Genomic DNA, 18,257 nt, shown 5'->3' with positions numbered 1-18,257 from the left:
AGCAGCAGGAATAGCAAAACATCTAAGATACTTGTCTGCATTTCCGACTTGTGAATCAGAGTAATCATTTGTTACAAGCTGATTGTTATGCCGCACTTCAGAGCATGAAGGTGTGTTAGAATCTAATTTGCCTTTATAATAGAGGAAAATTAATCAGGTCACAAGGTTAAGGGTTGTTTGAAAACATGGTGTAGATTCCGAGAAATCTCACAAAGCCCTGTTTTCAGGACAACTCCAACTCCGTATGTAATGGAGAGAAATAATCAATCATTAAGGAAAACTTTTTTTAAAAAAAAGACTAGAATTTTAGTTTTTCCAGAAAAAGTTTGACGTCCACTGAGTTCATATGATCTAGTGCTTTAATAAACTAAGTGTAAATGTTGAGCTTTTCAAAGAGAAAAAGCAAATCTGTTAGGTTGAAGAGCTGAGCTGGTGGTTCCAGTGTGCTGAGGCCCTGTAATTATGTACCTGTTTAATACCAGACTCTTTTGTAACTTTTCCTTCTTTCTTCTTGACTAGGAACCTCCTGAGTTTTATACAGGAGATAGATTCTAGGTTGGCTGCTGACAGAGAATATAACGTAGCATTTCCTCCTCAAGACAGTATTCAACGCTGGACTGACAAACTGCAGCAACTTTCCATGCAGTGTGTGATAGTTCTGGAGGAGCTGTCTTGGTTTATGCAGTGCTGCCCAAAAGAAGAGTTAGAGTGCAATGGCGATGAAAGGACGCCTGTCAAAACAGACCTTTTTCAGAGTTCCGGACCTGAAATGGGAGATGTTTTTACAGGAATACCTGACCTAATTCCCTCAGAGCTGAAATACCTAACTCCAGTAACAGTTGAGCAATTGCCTCCTGGGTGCAGGATGCGAAATAAGGATCGGCTGTGGCTGCAGGTAGCTACACAATTGACTGCAATGCTGGCAAATGTGAAGGCGATGAAAGCAGAAGTGGACAAAATAAGACAACAGTCACGTGGCACCTTGTTTTATTCCTGGTGAGTTCTACATGTGCATGAAATTGAATCTCTCTATGTTGTATGTTCGTGAAAGATATGTGAGATCATCTTGAAAATGTTTGCCTATGCATCTCTTGAAAAGTGTGTTCAGGTGCTGTTGAAGCTTGTTTCCATTCGCTTTCCTTGCCACATGCAATGCCTGGCTGCTTAAGCATATGTATGTGTCTCTCCTCCCACTCCCCTGATAAGTCAGAAAAGAAGTGGTTCATCTCGGCTTCTGTTTGTCTTTGGTCTCCCAGGTTTTCATCCCCATAGCTCCTCAGTTAATGAGGTGAATTTCAAATGTCTAATTTAATGAAGAAATTTTTATTTTAGAAGAGCTCTGTAGCCTATTTAATAATAATAACAATGATAATATACACGCCTATCGCTTTCTGTCCAAACAGTACGAGTGTAAGTGGCAGCATATTTGCTTGTTGTGAAACTTCTTAAATAAGTTCAAGATGGAGATCAGCTTCCTTCTCCTCATCCCTGCCCCAAGGAAAGGTTTAATCTTAAATCAAAGTGTTCATTTGTTCTTTCAGTGTTACGGTATGTCTTGTTGCAGGAGAGATTTTGAAGTTTGCGCATCAGCTGTGGGTTGTTTGCTGGAAGTCTCCTCTCAGTTACAAGGCATAGAGTCGCTATTTCTTCCAAATGGGGAAGGCGGGCAAGCTGCAAATCAGATGACCCTAATCGAGAGCCTAAAGTATATACAAGAGGAAGTTAATAATACATCTGCAGACTTCATAGCCTGGAGAACACAGCTTCTTGCTTCCACGTCAAATCGCAGTGGTAAGGACAACTCTTCTCTGCCTGTCCTGTAAATTAGGTAAATATATAAGGATTCATTAGGTTAATTGTTGCAGAAGATGGCTCCATGTTCATTCAGAAACACCTGATGAAATTCAAACTTGCAGAATTTAGTCCAGACTTAAGTTGTGCAGTAATGGGGTTTTTTCCCCCCCTTAATCAGTGTCTGTTGATGACGGATCTTGCACCATAGTAGTAGATCAGGATTGGCAAGGAGACTTTAGTGGAACTGTGTGGTAAAAATTGCATGGGGCTTATCATGATCCGTGCATGGGGAAACATAGTAACCTGTAATTTAATGTGTGTCCGTGTAAAACTGCCTGTGTTATGGTTCAAAAGGAAATCAACGGCCAGGTGAAGAGTTTGTGGAGCACTTCTCAGCGAAAGTGGAAGCTGTTATCCGTGTTGTTCTGTATGCCATCCAGTGTTTGGTTGAGAGAAAACAGGAAGATGGGGAAGAGGAAGAAAAAGCTCCAGAGGAAAATGGTAAGTTTGTTAATTTACTTTAGGGGGAGGAGGAGAGTTTAAACTATGCAAACGGTAAAGTATCTTTAAATTGTGTGTCTAGCAGAGGTACCAATACCCAGGGAATTAGCTGTTTTAATGGAGGTCTATTTAAACAGATAGAACAATTACTTCTAGATTGCTTGCTCTAACATTTCTAGAATGTCTGACTTGATTTCCCTGTTTTTTATGTTTTTCTAACAGAGGATGCAGCCTCATTTGACGTGATTAAAGCAGGACATTTAACTAAGCTTTTGGATGAAGATCTCTCTGCTGATTTGGATTCTTTGCATGTGCAGAAAGCAGTTTCGGCTATTTCAGAGCTTCTGGAGAACCTGAAATCTTACGGGGAAGATTACACTTCAGATAAACATAAGGTAAAATTGTTCTTCTCAAGTTTCTGGCCTAGGGGTATCAAAAGATTTGGAACTGTGAGCTTCGGTGGTTAAATGTGCATTGCTTCATATTGTTGAATACTCTAGAACTAGAAGCATGTGAGGAATTATGGCCAAATATAAGTACTCTTCTATAGCGCAAAAGCGAGATATTCCTTTAGTAAGAGGGAAAAGTTCTAGTTTTTGTGAAAATGTAGAAAAAGTTCTGGAAGCCTTAGAAATTATGTGGAAACTCACCTACTGATATTTCTGGTTCGAGCATCTGTTTTCAGTCTCTATCATCACCTTCCCTGAGCTGCGTCTCAGTACATACGTCATCCTATTTGACAGCTGTTGTTTGGTTTTTACTGCAGTTCTTCGACCAGTCCTGCTATTTGCTGGTGCGCCTAAAGCCCATGCTCTGCAAGTATTCAGATCTTGTCCTGTTCTACCTGACCGTTTCACTGGCATCTCACAGGAGTACTGGAAAATTGCTTTCTGTTTTAACTAGCGTCTTTACAGAGCTTGCCCAAAGGGTAAGTGATTAGAGATGATGGTCCGTATAGGGTAAGCATGTATTTAATGCATACCAAAGTCTTAAGTAGAAAGCAAGCCGAAAGATATACTTACTACTGCTGAAAGTTCTGAGTTTCTGTTTGCCTTTGTAGGGTTTCTGTCTGCCAAAAGAATTGCTTGAAGATGAAGCCGGAGAGGGAGCAACACAGTTTCATGATTATGAGGACGGTGGTATTGGAGATGGGGAAGGCAAGAAGGATGTGAGCGACAAAATAGAAAGTGAAGATCAGGCAAGTGTTTGGGGTTGTTCTTGTTTAAATCAAGTAAAACTGAAAAGAACCCTTGAAATCCATGTGGTGGATGTTTCAAATAAAAGAAATGTGAAGTTGCCTTCAGTCTCTTGGATTTTAACTTTGCGTATAGGCTTATAAATATTGTTGTGGTACTTCAAGCTTTAATATATAGGCAAGATCCACTGTAATTTTTGGCTTTACCAATAATTCAGATAGAAGACAGTTTTCAAAAGAATGAAGAGAAGGAGAGAGAGGATCAAGATTCTAAACCAGACATTGAGGGAGAAGACAACGCAATTGAAATGTCAGAAGACTTTGAAGGAAAAATGCATGATGGGGAACAGGAGAAAAAAGGTTTGGTCCTTCCACTATGGCAAACTTAAATATTCTAGATGAGTCCGATAATGGTTGATGCTTTTATCTAATGAAGCATATGAAAACTCAGTGTTAAAACAGAGTAGTGCTGGTTTTGTGTGAGTACTGGGAAGTATTAATATGAAGGCGAAGAAGCGTATGAAGAAAATACTGTCTCTTTTATATCACTGCGATGGTTTTGGAATGAAGGAAACCAATTCTTTCTTCCTGTTGTGAGCTGACCTATAGATGCATTTTAAAATCAGTATCTGACTTTGTGGAGCTGTTGAAGATCAACAGAACAACTTACAGCTGTAGTTAATTTCAAAACATGTCTAACAAAGCTATTGCTAACTTAAGCAATAAAAAGCATTTAACTTTACCTTTTGAAAATGGAAAAAATAGCGACATGTATTAGATGCACTGAAGATGCTACTTGCCCAAAAGCTAGCAGTTCTTCACTTTAAAGGGTAACAGCTTGAACATGTGAAATTAATGTGACTTACAAATTACTGTAGCATTAATCTAGTTTCAAATCTCTGATAAACTGCCAAGAATAGGTTCATCTGCACAAGAGGGCAAAGTCCCAAGCTAGTAAACAGAGTTCAACGGACCTTTCCCATCCCAGTATGTTAAAACATTTTGAAAATGTAGGAGGGAGAAAGTAAGGAAAAGAGAGTTTAAGTTATCCAGATTTTACACCTTGGAACTCGTTAGTCTGAGGGAGAGAATGCCGTGTGTGTCCGTATGTCCAGGAGAACACTCTGAATCACGGAATTAGGACCCTGCTCTTCTGGGTGTTAGTACAGGTGTGTCTTTTTCTGCATCTCCTAGTTAAGTGCATAGGGGGATGAAATTAAGATGCAAGCATGACTGCTTGTTTATGAACTTAATGAAAGAGTTTTATCTCTTCTGTACTGAAACACATTCTGAACTGTACACAGAAAATGATGATAAATCAGATGAAGAGGAGGAGCTGGATAAGCAGATGGGAAATCTTGGTGATGCTGAAGCTGACGATAAACTTGATGAGAGGCTTTGGGGGGATGAAGATGATGATGATGAAGATACCAGTAGTAAAACAGAAGAAACTGGACCAGGAATGGATGAGGTAAGGGGGGAGGGAAGAGGTATATCAAAGGGATTAAACTCTGCGAACATGATGTCTGCTGGACTGTGAACACACTTGCATAGCTCTTGGTCTGAGAAAGGAGTAATTTGAGTGTATGATAAGTTATTTAGTGTTGTCATTTCTTCTGAAGGAGATGATGTCTTGTCACTGAGACTTTCAGAAGCAGGTAGCATAATGGAGTTCCTTTTGAATTTGTTGGTTAATAGGAGGATCCAGAACTAGTTGCAAAAGATGACAATTTGGGCACAGGAAACAAGGATAATAAAAAACAGCCTCCTAAGGATGAGGAAGAAGAGCAACAAGATGATAACAGTGGAAACAAAGAGAAAATCCATGAACAAATTGATGAGGTAAAACTTATTTGGATTACATACAGCATCTTGCTGTTAAACTGTATTCTGTTGCTCACATATGTGTTTCTGAGAATTTTAAATGCTCTTTATTTAATAGTGAACTTCCCTGAAAAAAGTTAGCTCACTTCAGAACTAAAAATGAATTCTATTTTGTTCATTATATGTATATTTTCTGATCCATAATCCAGAAGAAATTTTGTTTGTGCTAACCTGAACTTGTAATGGTTGCTAAATCAAGCTTTACGCTGAATTGATGTTTTGATGGACAAAGCTTAAAAGTTCTGTGTTCAACAGCCGAAACATCTTAAATCGGGGGGACACGTCCCAAAAATCTGTGTACAGTGTGCTTGAAGATTCCATCATTGTACACGAGTGCAGATTCTGTTCAGACTTTTTCATCTAGGAAAACTGGATTCTGAACACAAAACATGCTGTTTGGGAGAAGTAACAATTTATGTAAATGCATTTGCCAAAAATTAATCTTTTTGTGTTATTTATGGATGAGGATGTGTACTACTGGAAATTTGTTTTTAACTGATCAGAATGTAACACTGTATCCAGTATTTCTGTGTCCCAGAGAATTCAGTAGTACCTTATTTCTCATCTTTGCCTTTCCTCCCACTAATGACATACCTGTTATTTTTCTCACTCCATTCTTTTGCTGACAGCGTGAGTATGATGAGAACGAAATAGATCCTTATCATGGCCAGCAAGAAAAGCAGCCTGAAGTTGAACCTTTGGACCTTCCTGATGATTTGAACCTGGAGAATGATGGGAAGAGTGATGAGGAAGAAGAGGATGAAGGTATAGCTGAAATTGTCTTTACAGATTCCCAGATAAAAACCAAATGGAAATAGGGAGGAACAGATTATAAGCTCCTTTTCTCTCTAGAACGAAGAGAAGTGGTGGTAGGATTCTGTTTAAAAAGAAGTTGCAGATTCACTTCTGTCTGTCAGAATAATGAAGATACCAAATGCAAGCCAGATAACAACTCAACATTACAGCATTTTTCTCTACCTGCCTTTCATGTGGAGCAGGCATCTTGTGTTATCCAAGTGATACACATTTATGCTAGAAGCTCCAGTTACTTTTGTGGTTTCACTTTTTTCTGTGATACTTGCGAGCATTTGTACTCCAAGTCAACTGACCCTCAAGAATATTAGTTTAAAGGAAGTTAATCCTGCTCTATTGTTAGTTACAAACCAGTTGAGACTTAAAGAAATTATGTGCTATAGAAAATCATAGGTTCTATGTATAGAATTTTCAGTGTTTTCTTAAAAATTTTTCTGATAGATTGGGCAGTTTTATTCCAAATACCTGTAATAACCACTATCTCTCTACTTCACTGAAAGTTTTGTATGCCTTTCTGATTTTTTTAATCCAGAAGAGGAGAATGCTTTTGAAATAGATGAGAAACCTGTTGATTTAAGTGAGGCTGAGAAGGCAGAACAGAATGCAGAGGATACTGCAGAGGATACAGAAAGAGATGATCAAGATGCAGAACCAGCTGAAGAAGGCATTTCTGAAGATAAAGAGGAGGAGGAAGATGAAGGGGACAAAGATGCTCATGATCAAGAAGAAAATGCAGGGAACATTGAGGATGCAGCAGAAGAAAAGGAAGAGTCACAACCACCTGATGAGGAAGAAAACGAATCTGCTGAAGATAAGGGAGTCCCTGCGACTGACCAAGGCCTTCAACCTCAGGTAGAGAGTAATAAATAAAAGCTTGATTCTCTTCCCACCCACCTACCCTTTTTTTATTTTTTAATTAGCTCATACAGAACTTACGGAGTAGATGTGTTCTGTGGTGCTCTGAAACAAATTTGACATTGGGTAGGTGCAGCGTTAGTGAGAATCTTCATCAAGATAACAGATGTGCTTACTGTTAAACTTTAAACTAAATTTATGCCATCTGTATTCTTGTTACCTCCTTGACCTTCTGTTTCCCAGTATTTTCTAGAATGTTGAAATAAACATGTTATTGCAGGAAGAAGAGAGTAAAGATAATTCAGAGACGGATGAGCAGATCCCTGACCCTGAGCAAAGAATGGAGCATGAAACAGAAGGACAGACTGGGCAAGAAAACCTGCAGAGTGACAGTGCAGTTGAGCTGGCTGGAGAGGCTTCAGAAAGAGACCAGGCTAAAGAGGTAAATTACATGGAAACGTCCTAGTTAAAAAATGCGGAACCTGTGAATATGTTTTCAAGTTACAGTCAAGGAGTTGCTGCCATATATTTAAGAATTGTGTCTAAGATCCAATTTTTAGAAGGTCAATTATAAATCCACTGAAAAAATTGAAGACCAGGTAGATATCGTCATAGCAGTGAAAAAAAAAACTGTGGTAAGTTGAGGCTAACTGTGGAGGTGCAGAAATGTCTTGCCTGCTCTCCCCAAGAAGAACACCTGCAGCTGTGAACCGTTTGTCATTCACAGCAGAAGGCAGCACAGCATCACAGTCTAACTTCTCAAAGTTGTCTATAAAAGCTGTAAGTCCCTTTTCAGTTACTGTTGCAATTTTTTTTTCTTTTTGTCTCCCAGGAATATGGAAGTGGAGCTTCAAGTGCAAACCAGTCAGAAGGCCACGAATCTACACGCGTGGCCCGGATGGCTTCTCAGAAGCAAAGCAGAAAAAATACCCAGGTTCATCTTTTCTTTTAAAAAAAAACCCTTTTCTTTTTTTTCTTTTTTGTGTTAATTTGGATGTCTTAATGTTAACCAGAAAATAGGTAGGACTCCATTTCCCCATGTTAGAACTCTTCTAAACAGCTTTTGGTTGCACCTCGCTTCAAATTAACACCATGAACTTCTTTATCAGAGTTTTAAGAGGAAACCTGGTCAGGCAGACAACGAGCGTTCCATGGGCGATCACAACGAACGTGTCCACAAGCGGCTCAGAACCATAGAATCCAGCAGTGAAGCGAAGCGGAATACAACTCAGCCTGAGCAGAACGTGGAGGAGGCTGATGCATTCGAACACGTTAAACAAGGCTCTGAGTGCTATGATGCACAGACATACGGTATGGTGGTATTTCTGGGTATAAAGAACTGTCATTGCAGAATCAAAGCCGGAAGCGCTCCTATTGACTGTAGTTTTCCCAGCAGGTTTTTAGAAAGTTAGTTTCTAACAACCCGTGCTTTGGTTTAAGATGCAGGATCGTTTCACTACAATAATTGCTACTCCTTGGCAATCGGGTTCCAATGAATGATAGCATTTTTTAGAATACTGTATTGACTCAAAAATGGATTTTAGTTTAACGAATATCTAAGATCTGTTCTCTTCAAATCTTACTTCAATTATTTTGAAGCCCAAAATGCTATCACACATGCAAAATATTTAGGATGACATAACAGGTTCTTTATTCTGTATCAAACATATTGATGTCTCTGAAAAATATTGCTCTGATCTGAATTTAAACAAATTGTTTTCTGTTAAATAGTCTATTTTATTCATCAGGTTTTCAGGGCAATAGCTCATTGATACATGGCACAGCGCAGTGAAAGATAAAACTGAGGATGAGACAATAGCTCAGATCTACTCTGAAGTTCACTAAAACCGATTTGCAGCGGCCTTAGAATGCAACTTTTTTTTTTTCAATTCCACTGCTTTTCCTTCCACTTTCCCCTTTAAGTATGGTCGCCTTTATACAGATGTTGCTAGCAAGGAGCAAGAGAAATCTACTACGCCTCTTGAAGAAAAGGAAGAGGGAAATTCTGAAGATGCCGCTATGGAAACAGAAATGCAGGACGATGAGGATCTCAGAGCAGTAGACACAGAGGAGCTGAAGCCAGAAAAAAAGAAATCTACTGCCACTAAAACTCCTGGTACATTAACTTAAACATTCTAAACATACGCTGATGTGTGTCTTCACGTGTAGGTGTTTATATTTGTGTGTAATGGATGTGTATATGTTCTATAAGACTAAAACACCAGCTCTTAATTGAGTTTGCTGCAGCAGTATCTTTACTCCTGCCTGGTAACCAGCATCAGCCTTTGCCAAATTGGTTGAGTGACAAGGGGTTTGCTGTTTTCTTTCAAGTTAATGGCCTCTAATCTTTATCCACTACTTTGGAGTAAAAAGCAAGCTCTTTCCTGCTGTTAGACACAATGCCAGTCCGCTTAATTAATTGGCATATAACAATGCATTCCAGTGTCACCAGCATCAACACCACATAACTCAACTTTTTTTGTGTGTAACTTCTGAGAAAACACCAAGAAGTTGAGGAGCCAGTCTGAACAACACCCGGTGAGGTAGCACCAAAGTCTCGCTGCTTTCTTCCTGAAGTGGGAGTGAAACAAATCAAAACTGAGCCGCCTAACAGAAAATGGCTATCAGATGGTAGATGTGGAGAAGATAGGTCAGACTTGTCAGCCACACAAACAAAATAAACTAGATAGCAATAAATCTCTCTTGCCAGTTGCGACAGAAGTATTTCATGTTGATGAATCTAAGTGAATGACGCTGTAGCTTGGAATTTTGAATGGTTTTCTTACCAAACCTCACAAAAGCTGGCTGGAGAGGGGAGCAGGAATTTTACCAGCCTGAGCTCAACTTCTTGCCTCCCACTCCTGCCAGGTTTCTCTCTTCACTGAGATCTCTCATTAGCTTTGTGGTACAGGCATACATGTAACCAGTCTATTTGGTTTTCCACGAGATGCTCTAATAGTATGTTCTGAAAAACTAGGATCTTTGAAACACCTCCTGCAATGTAATTTTTTTTCTTAGAATAATTCTTGAAAAAATGAGTTATTAGTGTATTATAGTGGAAACAGTAATAAAAATCTGTTTCTTTATTTTAAAATTGATTTCTGATTTATAGAAAACTCTTCTGTTACAAAACCAAAGAATAAAAGAGAAGATTGCCATTTTTTTGTAAAATAACTTTCTGATTGTTCTCAAATGGCTTTATACTTCTGTCACTCTGTCAGAAAGGCTGTAAAGCTCAAAAATTGTATTTCACCAATGGAATTTACAGCTGTTAAAGATCTGTTCATTAAGATTTTCTTCATTTAGCAAGGTTATAAGAGAGAAAATCTGTTTGCATAGGGAAATACATACTTACCTGTTCCAGTGAGTTGCAGGGTCTCTACTCATTTTACTCCTAGAATTGATTGTCTTAAATTTGTGCATTTCTCTTAAAAAAAAATTGTCTAGGTTGCACTACAAAGCATGTGAGACTCTTTGTAAAAGTCTTAAGATTGTGGATCACACATAATAGAGGAACCAAAGTCTGTAATTCATTTTGTGCTTGTAGGACCAGCTGAAGTGGAGCCAGAGATTCAGACTTTTGACTCGGAGGATGTCAATAACCCTACAACAGAAAAGCTACCAAAGGTGACTGAAGAGAAGCCAGAGAGAAGCAAGGACTCAACCATACACACAGCCCGTCAGTTTTTGATGGACGCTTCCCAGGTATGTTACCCAGTGTGTCGTCTTACAACTACAGTAGTAGAAACAGCCTTATTTTATGTGAACTGTGTTAATGATTGCAAATATTACAGAACCTTTGTGACCCTTTCATGAATGTCTCAGAATAATATTATCATAGCCTAGAGGGTTCTAGAGCTTCATGTAACACTCATAGTTTCCCAGTGCAAACTGGTGGCTGTGAAAAAGCACATTTTATCATCAGCATGGGACAGAAGCAGTCGATGATGGGTAACTAGTGGAAGTAAGAATGTTTTCAGTGTTTTTTCAGAAGTATTGTCCTTCCATGCTTTCAATATTGTGTCCTGAGTGCGTACCTGGAGAGCAGTATTGTACTGTTTCTGCGCACAACGTGAAAGGATCATGTGCCAGCGATACCTGGTATTTCCATCTTAGTGCCAAATGTGGCAGCTCTTTGGAAAAGGCTGCTGAATGCGAGGGTGTCCTGTCGTTAGAATAGTTAGGTGCCTCTTTTTTGTGGTGGGCTGGTTCTTTTCAATTGACAAGCAAAACCTGAAACAGGAGGGGGAGCTCTTGCCACATCAGTTAAAGAGGAAGGGAAACGTGCGGGGCAGGGGGAAAGTTCCAAGTTCTCACCTCTCAGCAGGAGGAGGGAAGAAGCCCCCTCCGTGTGCACTCTTCCTTCCTTAAACCTGCAGTAGGTGGCCAGAGGGACTGCTGCTGCTTCTTGAGGAATGAGAAGCTGTTGGTACTGTTGAGTTTGCATTCACAGGCTTATTTTCCTTAATCCAGTAAACCTGCAGGTTATGCAGACTATATGGCTAAGCTGTGGTTTTACAAGTCAGGAGCAGAAGTTAGCGCTGAAAGCAGAATAAAAGCTGAAGAAGTGTAATAAAGCTTGGGTGTCCCTTAACAGAACAGTTTATCAAATAGTATTTGCTGGCAGGTAAAGAGGAAGACACCATTCCGTTATTTCAGTGCTTTAAATGAAGGTGTTAACATCAATAATTAAGGGAAGCATGTTATATTTTGGAAGATACTAGATAGGTAGTGTTCATTAGTCTGATCTCCATTATACTGTCTGTCATTAAATGTCGCGTTTGTCAAGATAACTTCATTAAATTATCTTGAAGTTCTGTATTTTATTATTTTCAGTGTCTTTTATTGTAGGTGTCGCTAGCTTTGTTTCTGTGTTGACTGTGTCACAGATGCAGGTATTTGTGGGGAGGTACTTATGCCTCTTGTTCAGGGAGGCTATTAAAAAAATGGAGATTGAGAATCGTCATTAAAATTTTTTCAGGTCTCTGTGTCGTAAGAACAATGTGCTTTACTTTTCAATAGTTTGCTATAGTTTGGGGATCACCAGATGTGAACTTACTTTTCTGTTTCATGAATCCTCATAACTGCATTTCTAGCACATCGTTAGAGATCCTGAAGAGCTAAGAAAGGAACTTGAAAGGCAGTTGGAAGCCTGGCAGACACAGCAGTCTGGAACTCCAGATGAGGTTCGTGACCTCGTTTTAGTATAAAACTGTCAGAGAATCATTCATTGCATTATTTCCTCAATGCTTCATCGGTAAAACAAGACGAAGCCAAGCAGGATGGAATCTAAACATTAAAATCACGTGATTTAGACGTAGGATGAAGTTTCAGGTCATGTTTTGAATGTGCTGCGTACTATTTGCAGAAAGGTATCTCTTGATAATGACTTCTAAAACTTGCATAGTTGGAAACGTTTTCTCAATCCCGCCAAGCCCCTTCTGTTTTGAGTTGTCACCTGCAGTTGAGTGCTGGACACCAGTTTCACAAAGTCATGACTAACAGAAGCTGTCGCCGTCACTTGCTGTGGTGGGAGTTTGAGCTAACCACCAGCAGAACCAGAGTATGATACTTGCTCTGACTGTCCTAGTTATGAATTGTAAACCATATTTGGAAGTAATTCCTGAATGAAATTGCCACTGTAGAGGCTTAAGAATTTTGCTGAATTTCAATTAATTTTTATTTCTGGTGACCAACACAGAACCTAGTGGACTTTATAGCTTGCCTTGCTGTAATACTAGCTATCAGTAGTGGCCGTTACAAGATTTTCCTCTATGAACAGCTGAAGTTGCTTTGTGTGCTCCTAGAGAGATGACCGTTGCACATAGCAGCAAGGAGCATCCTACATTGGATGCAAACTGTCATCTTTAGAAGAGTGCTCACAGTTCCAGCGGGTAGTTACCTGCTACCTCCCCCTTAGCACACGGAGCTGTATTTTCTGTTTTCAGGCAGTGCTTCCCAGCTTTTTGATTTTTTTCATAATTCATTTTCATTTCTGTCTGTGATGTATGCTGTTTTAGGAGAAGGAAGCAGCACAGTTGTGGCAGAGGTACTTGGTACTCACAGCTCCGCTATCACAGCAGCTTTGTGAACAGCTGCGACTCATACTGGAACCCACTCAAGCAGCCAAACTGAAGTAAGTTGGGTCCTTCTGAGGCTTCCAGTTTTGTTAAACTCCTGCTCTTTGGGGGGCTTTGACCTCTGTACAACTACAGCTCTGTGTAGTTCTGGCTTTGTAGTAATCATCCCTGTTTGCAAATGCATTCATTGTACTTTTGTGTGGGAATACTAGGTTATTTCATGAAATGCAAACATGATGTAGTAGGTACCCATCCTGAGGATACTGCCGCCTCTTTTCTTTCCTTCTATGCAACAGGGGATCAAACCAACTTAAATGTGTGAAATGCTGCTGAGTCAAAAGATTATGTTAAATATCAATATTTTTTATATTGTTGTTAAGAGATTTTTTTAATGTATATATCCATCTTGCATTAAAATGTGAGCTTCTTTCTACACCTAATTATGAATATTAGAACTACTAATTTCGTTTTTATTATATTTTACAAAATGTTGTGGGTTTGGTGCATATGCCAGGATTTCCAGAATGAGATATCTGCTGATAATCCTTGTCACCGTGGTGTTTTGCTTAACAGAGGAGACTACAGAACGGGGAAGAGATTGAACATGCGCAAAGTGATTCCATACATCGCCAGTCAGTTCCGAAAAGATAAGATCTGGTTGCGAAGGACCAAGCCCAGTAAACGACAGTACCAGATTTGCTTGGCTATTGACGATTCCTCTAGTATGATAGACAATCACTCTAAACAGGTAAAAGAAAACCTTGGAAGAAGTATATGAAGAAACGACCTGTTGTTGACGAGTGTGTCAGCTTCTGACTTGTCCTGTACAGAGCTGGTGGCTGTTGGAAAGCTTGACTTTGGTGATTCTAGAACAGCTCCTTCTCTGGTCCGAGTGCTTGAACTCTTGTCACTTCACGTCTAAGAGATTTGTTACTAAAAGATCAGTTAAAGTTAGCTGAAAGGAGGAGATGTTAAATTTGTTACAGAGGTACATGTATCCTCTGGTAAATTATTTTTTTTTATAGCCTACAAAGGCCGAAACTTGCGTTGCTGTGCAGTTGATTGGTGGATTAAAAATAGTTCATCATAGCTGAGTTGTAGCGTATCCATTTATTAGAATTGTATTTCCCTCTAAATAGTTACGTCAGTGTTTATTTCATTAGCCTGCCTGAAGTGGCATCTCTCAATCGACCCGCTGAAGCCCTGCAGTAGAACTAGTGTGTATTGACTGCAATGACTATCTTGTGTAAGTGAAACAGGAAACGGGAGAGGAAGTCTCTTCACTTGTTTTAGTAGGCAATGAAAAATAACTTCAGTAACATTCTTCATATTTCATGCTATACTAGCTGCGAGTGAGTATCCTATTTTTGATGTAATTTTTTTCTGTAATAGCTTGCCTATGAATCCCTGGCAGTTATTGGAAATGCACTGACTCTTCTAGAAGTGGGACAAATTGCTGTGTGTAGGTGAGTTTATTTGAAATCTTGGTGAGACTTTACAACAGAATGCAAGCAGCAGGTTCACGCTGTAATTTTTTTATTCTTTTTAAAGCTTTGGAGAGACCGTTCAGCTGCTGCATCCATTCCACGAACAGTTCAGTGACCAGTCAGGGACACGGATATTACGCCTTTGCAAATTTCAGCAGAAGAAAACAAAAATAGCCCAGGTAAGTAAGAATTCCTCTAGGGCAACAGGCTTGCAAATCTTTTCCAGACAGGACGTCAGCAGCTTCATGGTTTCACGACCGCTCTGTAACATTTACTGGTTGTTTCTGTTTAGGAGTGTGGTAGCTGGTTAGGTAACAAAGAGGTTGAATGGTTTCCGTTGTAGAATAGGAGGAGTGTTTTCTCACCTCTGGTTCTGAGGTGTGCCTCTTCTAAGCAGTTGTCTTTCTCTGTACTGAGTCGTAAAGAGTATTTTGGGTACAAGCCACTGGGTACCCATCAAAGTTTGTGGGAGTTCAGGAGGTTTTCAAGCCGTGGATTCCACTGCAGTAGGAGGAGGAATAGCTTTGTATGCTCGTCAGGCTGTGTAAGTTTGCCACACTTGACCGATTCCCGAAGAAGATAACTTTCTGTAGTAATACCTCCTGGACAGCTGCAAAGTTTTCTTCTTCAAGGAAGACTTTTGCAGTCTCAGCTTGCCAGGCCTGAGTGAGATCTTCTGTTAATATTAAATGGGAAAGGAGGAAACCCAAGTAGCATGACAGCAGCCTTAGAAAGGCCAGAACTGGGAGGGCTTGACAGTTGATGTCCTTGGTTTTAATGGGGAATAGGTAACTAGATACTTCTGTTGCAGGTTGAAACCAAGGAATTTCAACCCATAAATAGGATATATAACTCTAATGATGCTATTAATCACTTTATCAGTTTACTGAGGTTTTGATGGCTTTGTTAGCGTCGGAAAAGTTTTAAATCCAGATTGAAGGCTTTTCTGAAGATTTTCTAGTTCAAAAATACTTAGTAAATTTGAAGCAGGAGTTAATACAGTAAAATGCCAAGGATTTTATCTGTGTAGGTGGTCAGACTAAACTATGCTGGCATTTAAAATACCTGTGTTCTGTTAAGATGTTAATCATTATTGAATTATGATATGTTTTCTCTGCAGTTTCTAGAATCCTCAGCAAATATGTTTGCTGCAGCACAGCAGTTGCCTCAAAACATTAATCCAGGTGAGCTTTTCTTTCTTACTGTGCTTGTCGCCATGGCAGCAGAATGCTCACTGCAGTCCCAAAGCAGTGTCCTGCCGGAAACACTCCTAGTGCTGAGACATCGCTTGCAATCAGGGCTTTGGGTTTTGCTTTGTCAAAGGGAATGTTTGGTTGAAACTTAATTCAAAACCCAAAAGACACCTACTTCATGTTTGTCGGTAATTTACTGCAGTTTTGTTTAAGGCTTTTCAAAAAGGCGCACCTTACCTGCCTCCATTTACTTAATGTTTCCAGACCCTGTTTAAGTCCTGGACACTGCTTGCTTTAGAGCACTGTCCGCCTTCCTAGTGACCTTGACTCTAGGCATTTCTGCTCTTGCCTGAGAGCTTGATTTCTGTGCGTATCCAAGCAGCACCCAGTTCTGAGGAGGTTAAGTGCTGGCTCCCTGCCTGCCTTTCACTCTGGTGCAAGTTTAGGTCATCAGCTGCTTGAATTTCCCAGAAAAGCGGGAAGGCTTGTTACTTCCGGCTGACCCATAGTTAGCCTAAATGGCTGCTTTGTGCTAGTTAAAAGCTTGTCACGGTGGCACCCATATTTTAAAAAAGCTTTTGTTGTTAAAGTGCTCCAGGAAATGGGCGATCTGGGGTGTATAATCCACAGCTGTTTTGCCGCAGGGTGGCCAGGCTGTCAGATGTTCTGAAGGGGAGTTGAACTAGGCTGGGATGCAGCAGCAGTCAGCTCCCTGGAACTGGGGCACTAGCAAGAGAAGCAGCCTTAGGCTACACCACCCCTTTTTGTAAAAGGACCAGGCCCCGTCGTGTCTGGGGCCTGACAGCAGAACAGGAGGAAGTGTTCTGCCTTCCTCCCTAGCCATTATGCTCTGGGGGCAACAGGAGAGAGGGCTTGCTCTCGTGACTGTAGTTACTGTGTTTTCCCTTATAACTGAGAGATGATAGATACCTATCTTAGTCAGAATGTCCCTTCAGAGGGATGTACCTCTGACTGCAGCGGCAGCTTGGGTCAGGTGACGTGTCTCCAGAAAATGCTCTGTGCTGAGGAACTCAGACTGTTACTTCAGACTAGCTTGTCCGGTCCCAAGGGCTGAGCCCTGAAGTGGTTGGACTGCCTCGATTCTGCCTCTGGGGCCTGTCTCCTGGTTTAGTTTCTTCCCAAAGTAACTCACTTTGGGCAGTCCAAGAGTGCGCTGTGATGGAGCCAAGCCCATTACACTGGGTACAACAGGGAAACGCTTCAAAAGCTCCATCTTAGTTGCAGATGCACCCTCAGGTACCTTCTTCTAGAGGAATAGATTCGGACTCTCTTTCAGCACAGTTGTTGCTCTGCTGAGGCAGTGATCTGGTGGCTGGACTCTCATAATCCAGTATTCAGCTGCTAGGCACTTACCAGGCGTAAAAGAGAAGGCCATGACTAAGTTTGTTAGCTATTTTCCATGCCTCTCATTCTCAGTTACAGTACTGATGGACTGGGAGTGTTTTCCCTAGTTATTCTCAATGGTTTCACACAGTGGGGAAAACTTTGTTGACCCACTGGTAATGGCAGCTTAATGTTAAGTCACAGGATTCTATTTGATAAAGACTTACTTTCTGTAGGTCTGAGGGTTTTGACATTATACCCAGAGGACTAACAACAAGATAGTCTGTCTTTTGCATGGCTTACTCTAACTTACTGGAATTTAACATGTTCTTTGTGCTCAGAAACAGCGCAGCTGCTCTTGATTGTATCTGATGGAAGAGGCCTTTTCTTGGAAGGCAAGGAACGAGTGACAGCAGCAGTTCGTGCAGCTCAGAATGCCAATATCTTTGTTATTTTTGTAGTGTTGGACAATCCTGATTCCCGGGTAAGTAAGTGAACAGAAGGTTTCAAGTGCAGTGAATGAGAAATACACAAATCTTTTTGCAGAGGTCAAAGATAATGTACCCCAGTTTCAGTTTTTCATAACGTCTGTCAGATCTGCTGTGATTTATCCCTGTGATGCTTATCCTCCTTTGTATTTTAAAGAAAAAAAAATCGGCTTCTTTGCCATAGAAGGTCTTAGGACCGCCTGTCTTCAAATACAATTGAATTGTAGATTTGGATTTGTAGATTTTGCCCGCTAGAGAAGCAGCTGGCAGGCTGACAGATTCACAGTTTGAGAAGTGCTTTGTTCATCTCAATTTCTATTTCAATTCACAATTTCTGACAGCAGTCCCCATTCAGTATGGTAGCTGGAGAGAGATTAAACATTAGGCAGAGAGAAGTATACGAGAGTTATTTAATGCCTGAGCTGGGAAAGCTGGGTACTGTATGTTGGTAGCTGAGAAAGAGAAAACTTAAGATTTCCTTGGTTGGGAAGCTGAATTACCCAGGAACTTTGCAGGGAGACTCTGCAGTGCAGTAAGTGAACAAACTTAAGGCTTACTTTGAATTCTGTGGTGAAGGTTAATTTTGTAGTTCATGTTTTCTTCCTACATCTATATTTTTCCCT

The 18,257-nt window shown here is 40.3% G+C and overlaps 1 protein-coding gene across 1 annotated transcript in view; it reads left to right on the top strand.

The window, feature by feature from the left end:
• LOC104496537 (midasin-like) overlaps window positions 1-18,257 on the top strand; it is a gene marked incomplete at both ends in the record, with an annotated part of 30,986 nt that overhangs the window by 11,568 nt on the left and 1,161 nt on the right. The window contains 22 exons of the mRNA XM_010139669.1: window positions 520-996; window positions 1,565-1,791; window positions 2,149-2,295; window positions 2,518-2,690; window positions 3,062-3,223; window positions 3,356-3,493; window positions 3,709-3,850; window positions 4,795-4,961; window positions 5,189-5,332; window positions 6,004-6,139; window positions 6,720-7,039; window positions 7,323-7,484; window positions 8,152-8,353; window positions 8,985-9,158; window positions 10,590-10,747; window positions 12,139-12,228; window positions 13,063-13,178; window positions 13,696-13,870; window positions 14,515-14,588; window positions 14,674-14,788; window positions 15,730-15,793; window positions 17,488-17,630. Coding sequence (XP_010137971.1) covers window positions 520-996; window positions 1,565-1,791; window positions 2,149-2,295; window positions 2,518-2,690; window positions 3,062-3,223; window positions 3,356-3,493; window positions 3,709-3,850; window positions 4,795-4,961; window positions 5,189-5,332; window positions 6,004-6,139; window positions 6,720-7,039; window positions 7,323-7,484; window positions 8,152-8,353; window positions 8,985-9,158; window positions 10,590-10,747; window positions 12,139-12,228; window positions 13,063-13,178; window positions 13,696-13,870; window positions 14,515-14,588; window positions 14,674-14,788; window positions 15,730-15,793; window positions 17,488-17,630 — 3,706 coding nt within the window. The remainder of the gene's footprint in view (window positions 1-519; window positions 997-1,564; window positions 1,792-2,148; window positions 2,296-2,517; window positions 2,691-3,061; window positions 3,224-3,355; window positions 3,494-3,708; window positions 3,851-4,794; window positions 4,962-5,188; window positions 5,333-6,003; window positions 6,140-6,719; window positions 7,040-7,322; window positions 7,485-8,151; window positions 8,354-8,984; window positions 9,159-10,589; window positions 10,748-12,138; window positions 12,229-13,062; window positions 13,179-13,695; window positions 13,871-14,514; window positions 14,589-14,673; window positions 14,789-15,729; window positions 15,794-17,487; window positions 17,631-18,257) is intronic.

The sequence above is a fragment of the Buceros rhinoceros genome, unplaced genomic scaffold (assembly GCF_000710305.1).
Source record: "Buceros rhinoceros silvestris isolate BGI_N320 unplaced genomic scaffold, ASM71030v1 scaffold6467, whole genome shotgun sequence".
Classification (NCBI taxonomy): Eukaryota; Metazoa; Chordata; class Aves; order Bucerotiformes; family Bucerotidae; genus Buceros; species Buceros rhinoceros.
The sequence above is the reverse complement of the archived record's forward strand: the minus strand, read 5'-3'. Positions and strand labels throughout refer to the sequence as shown.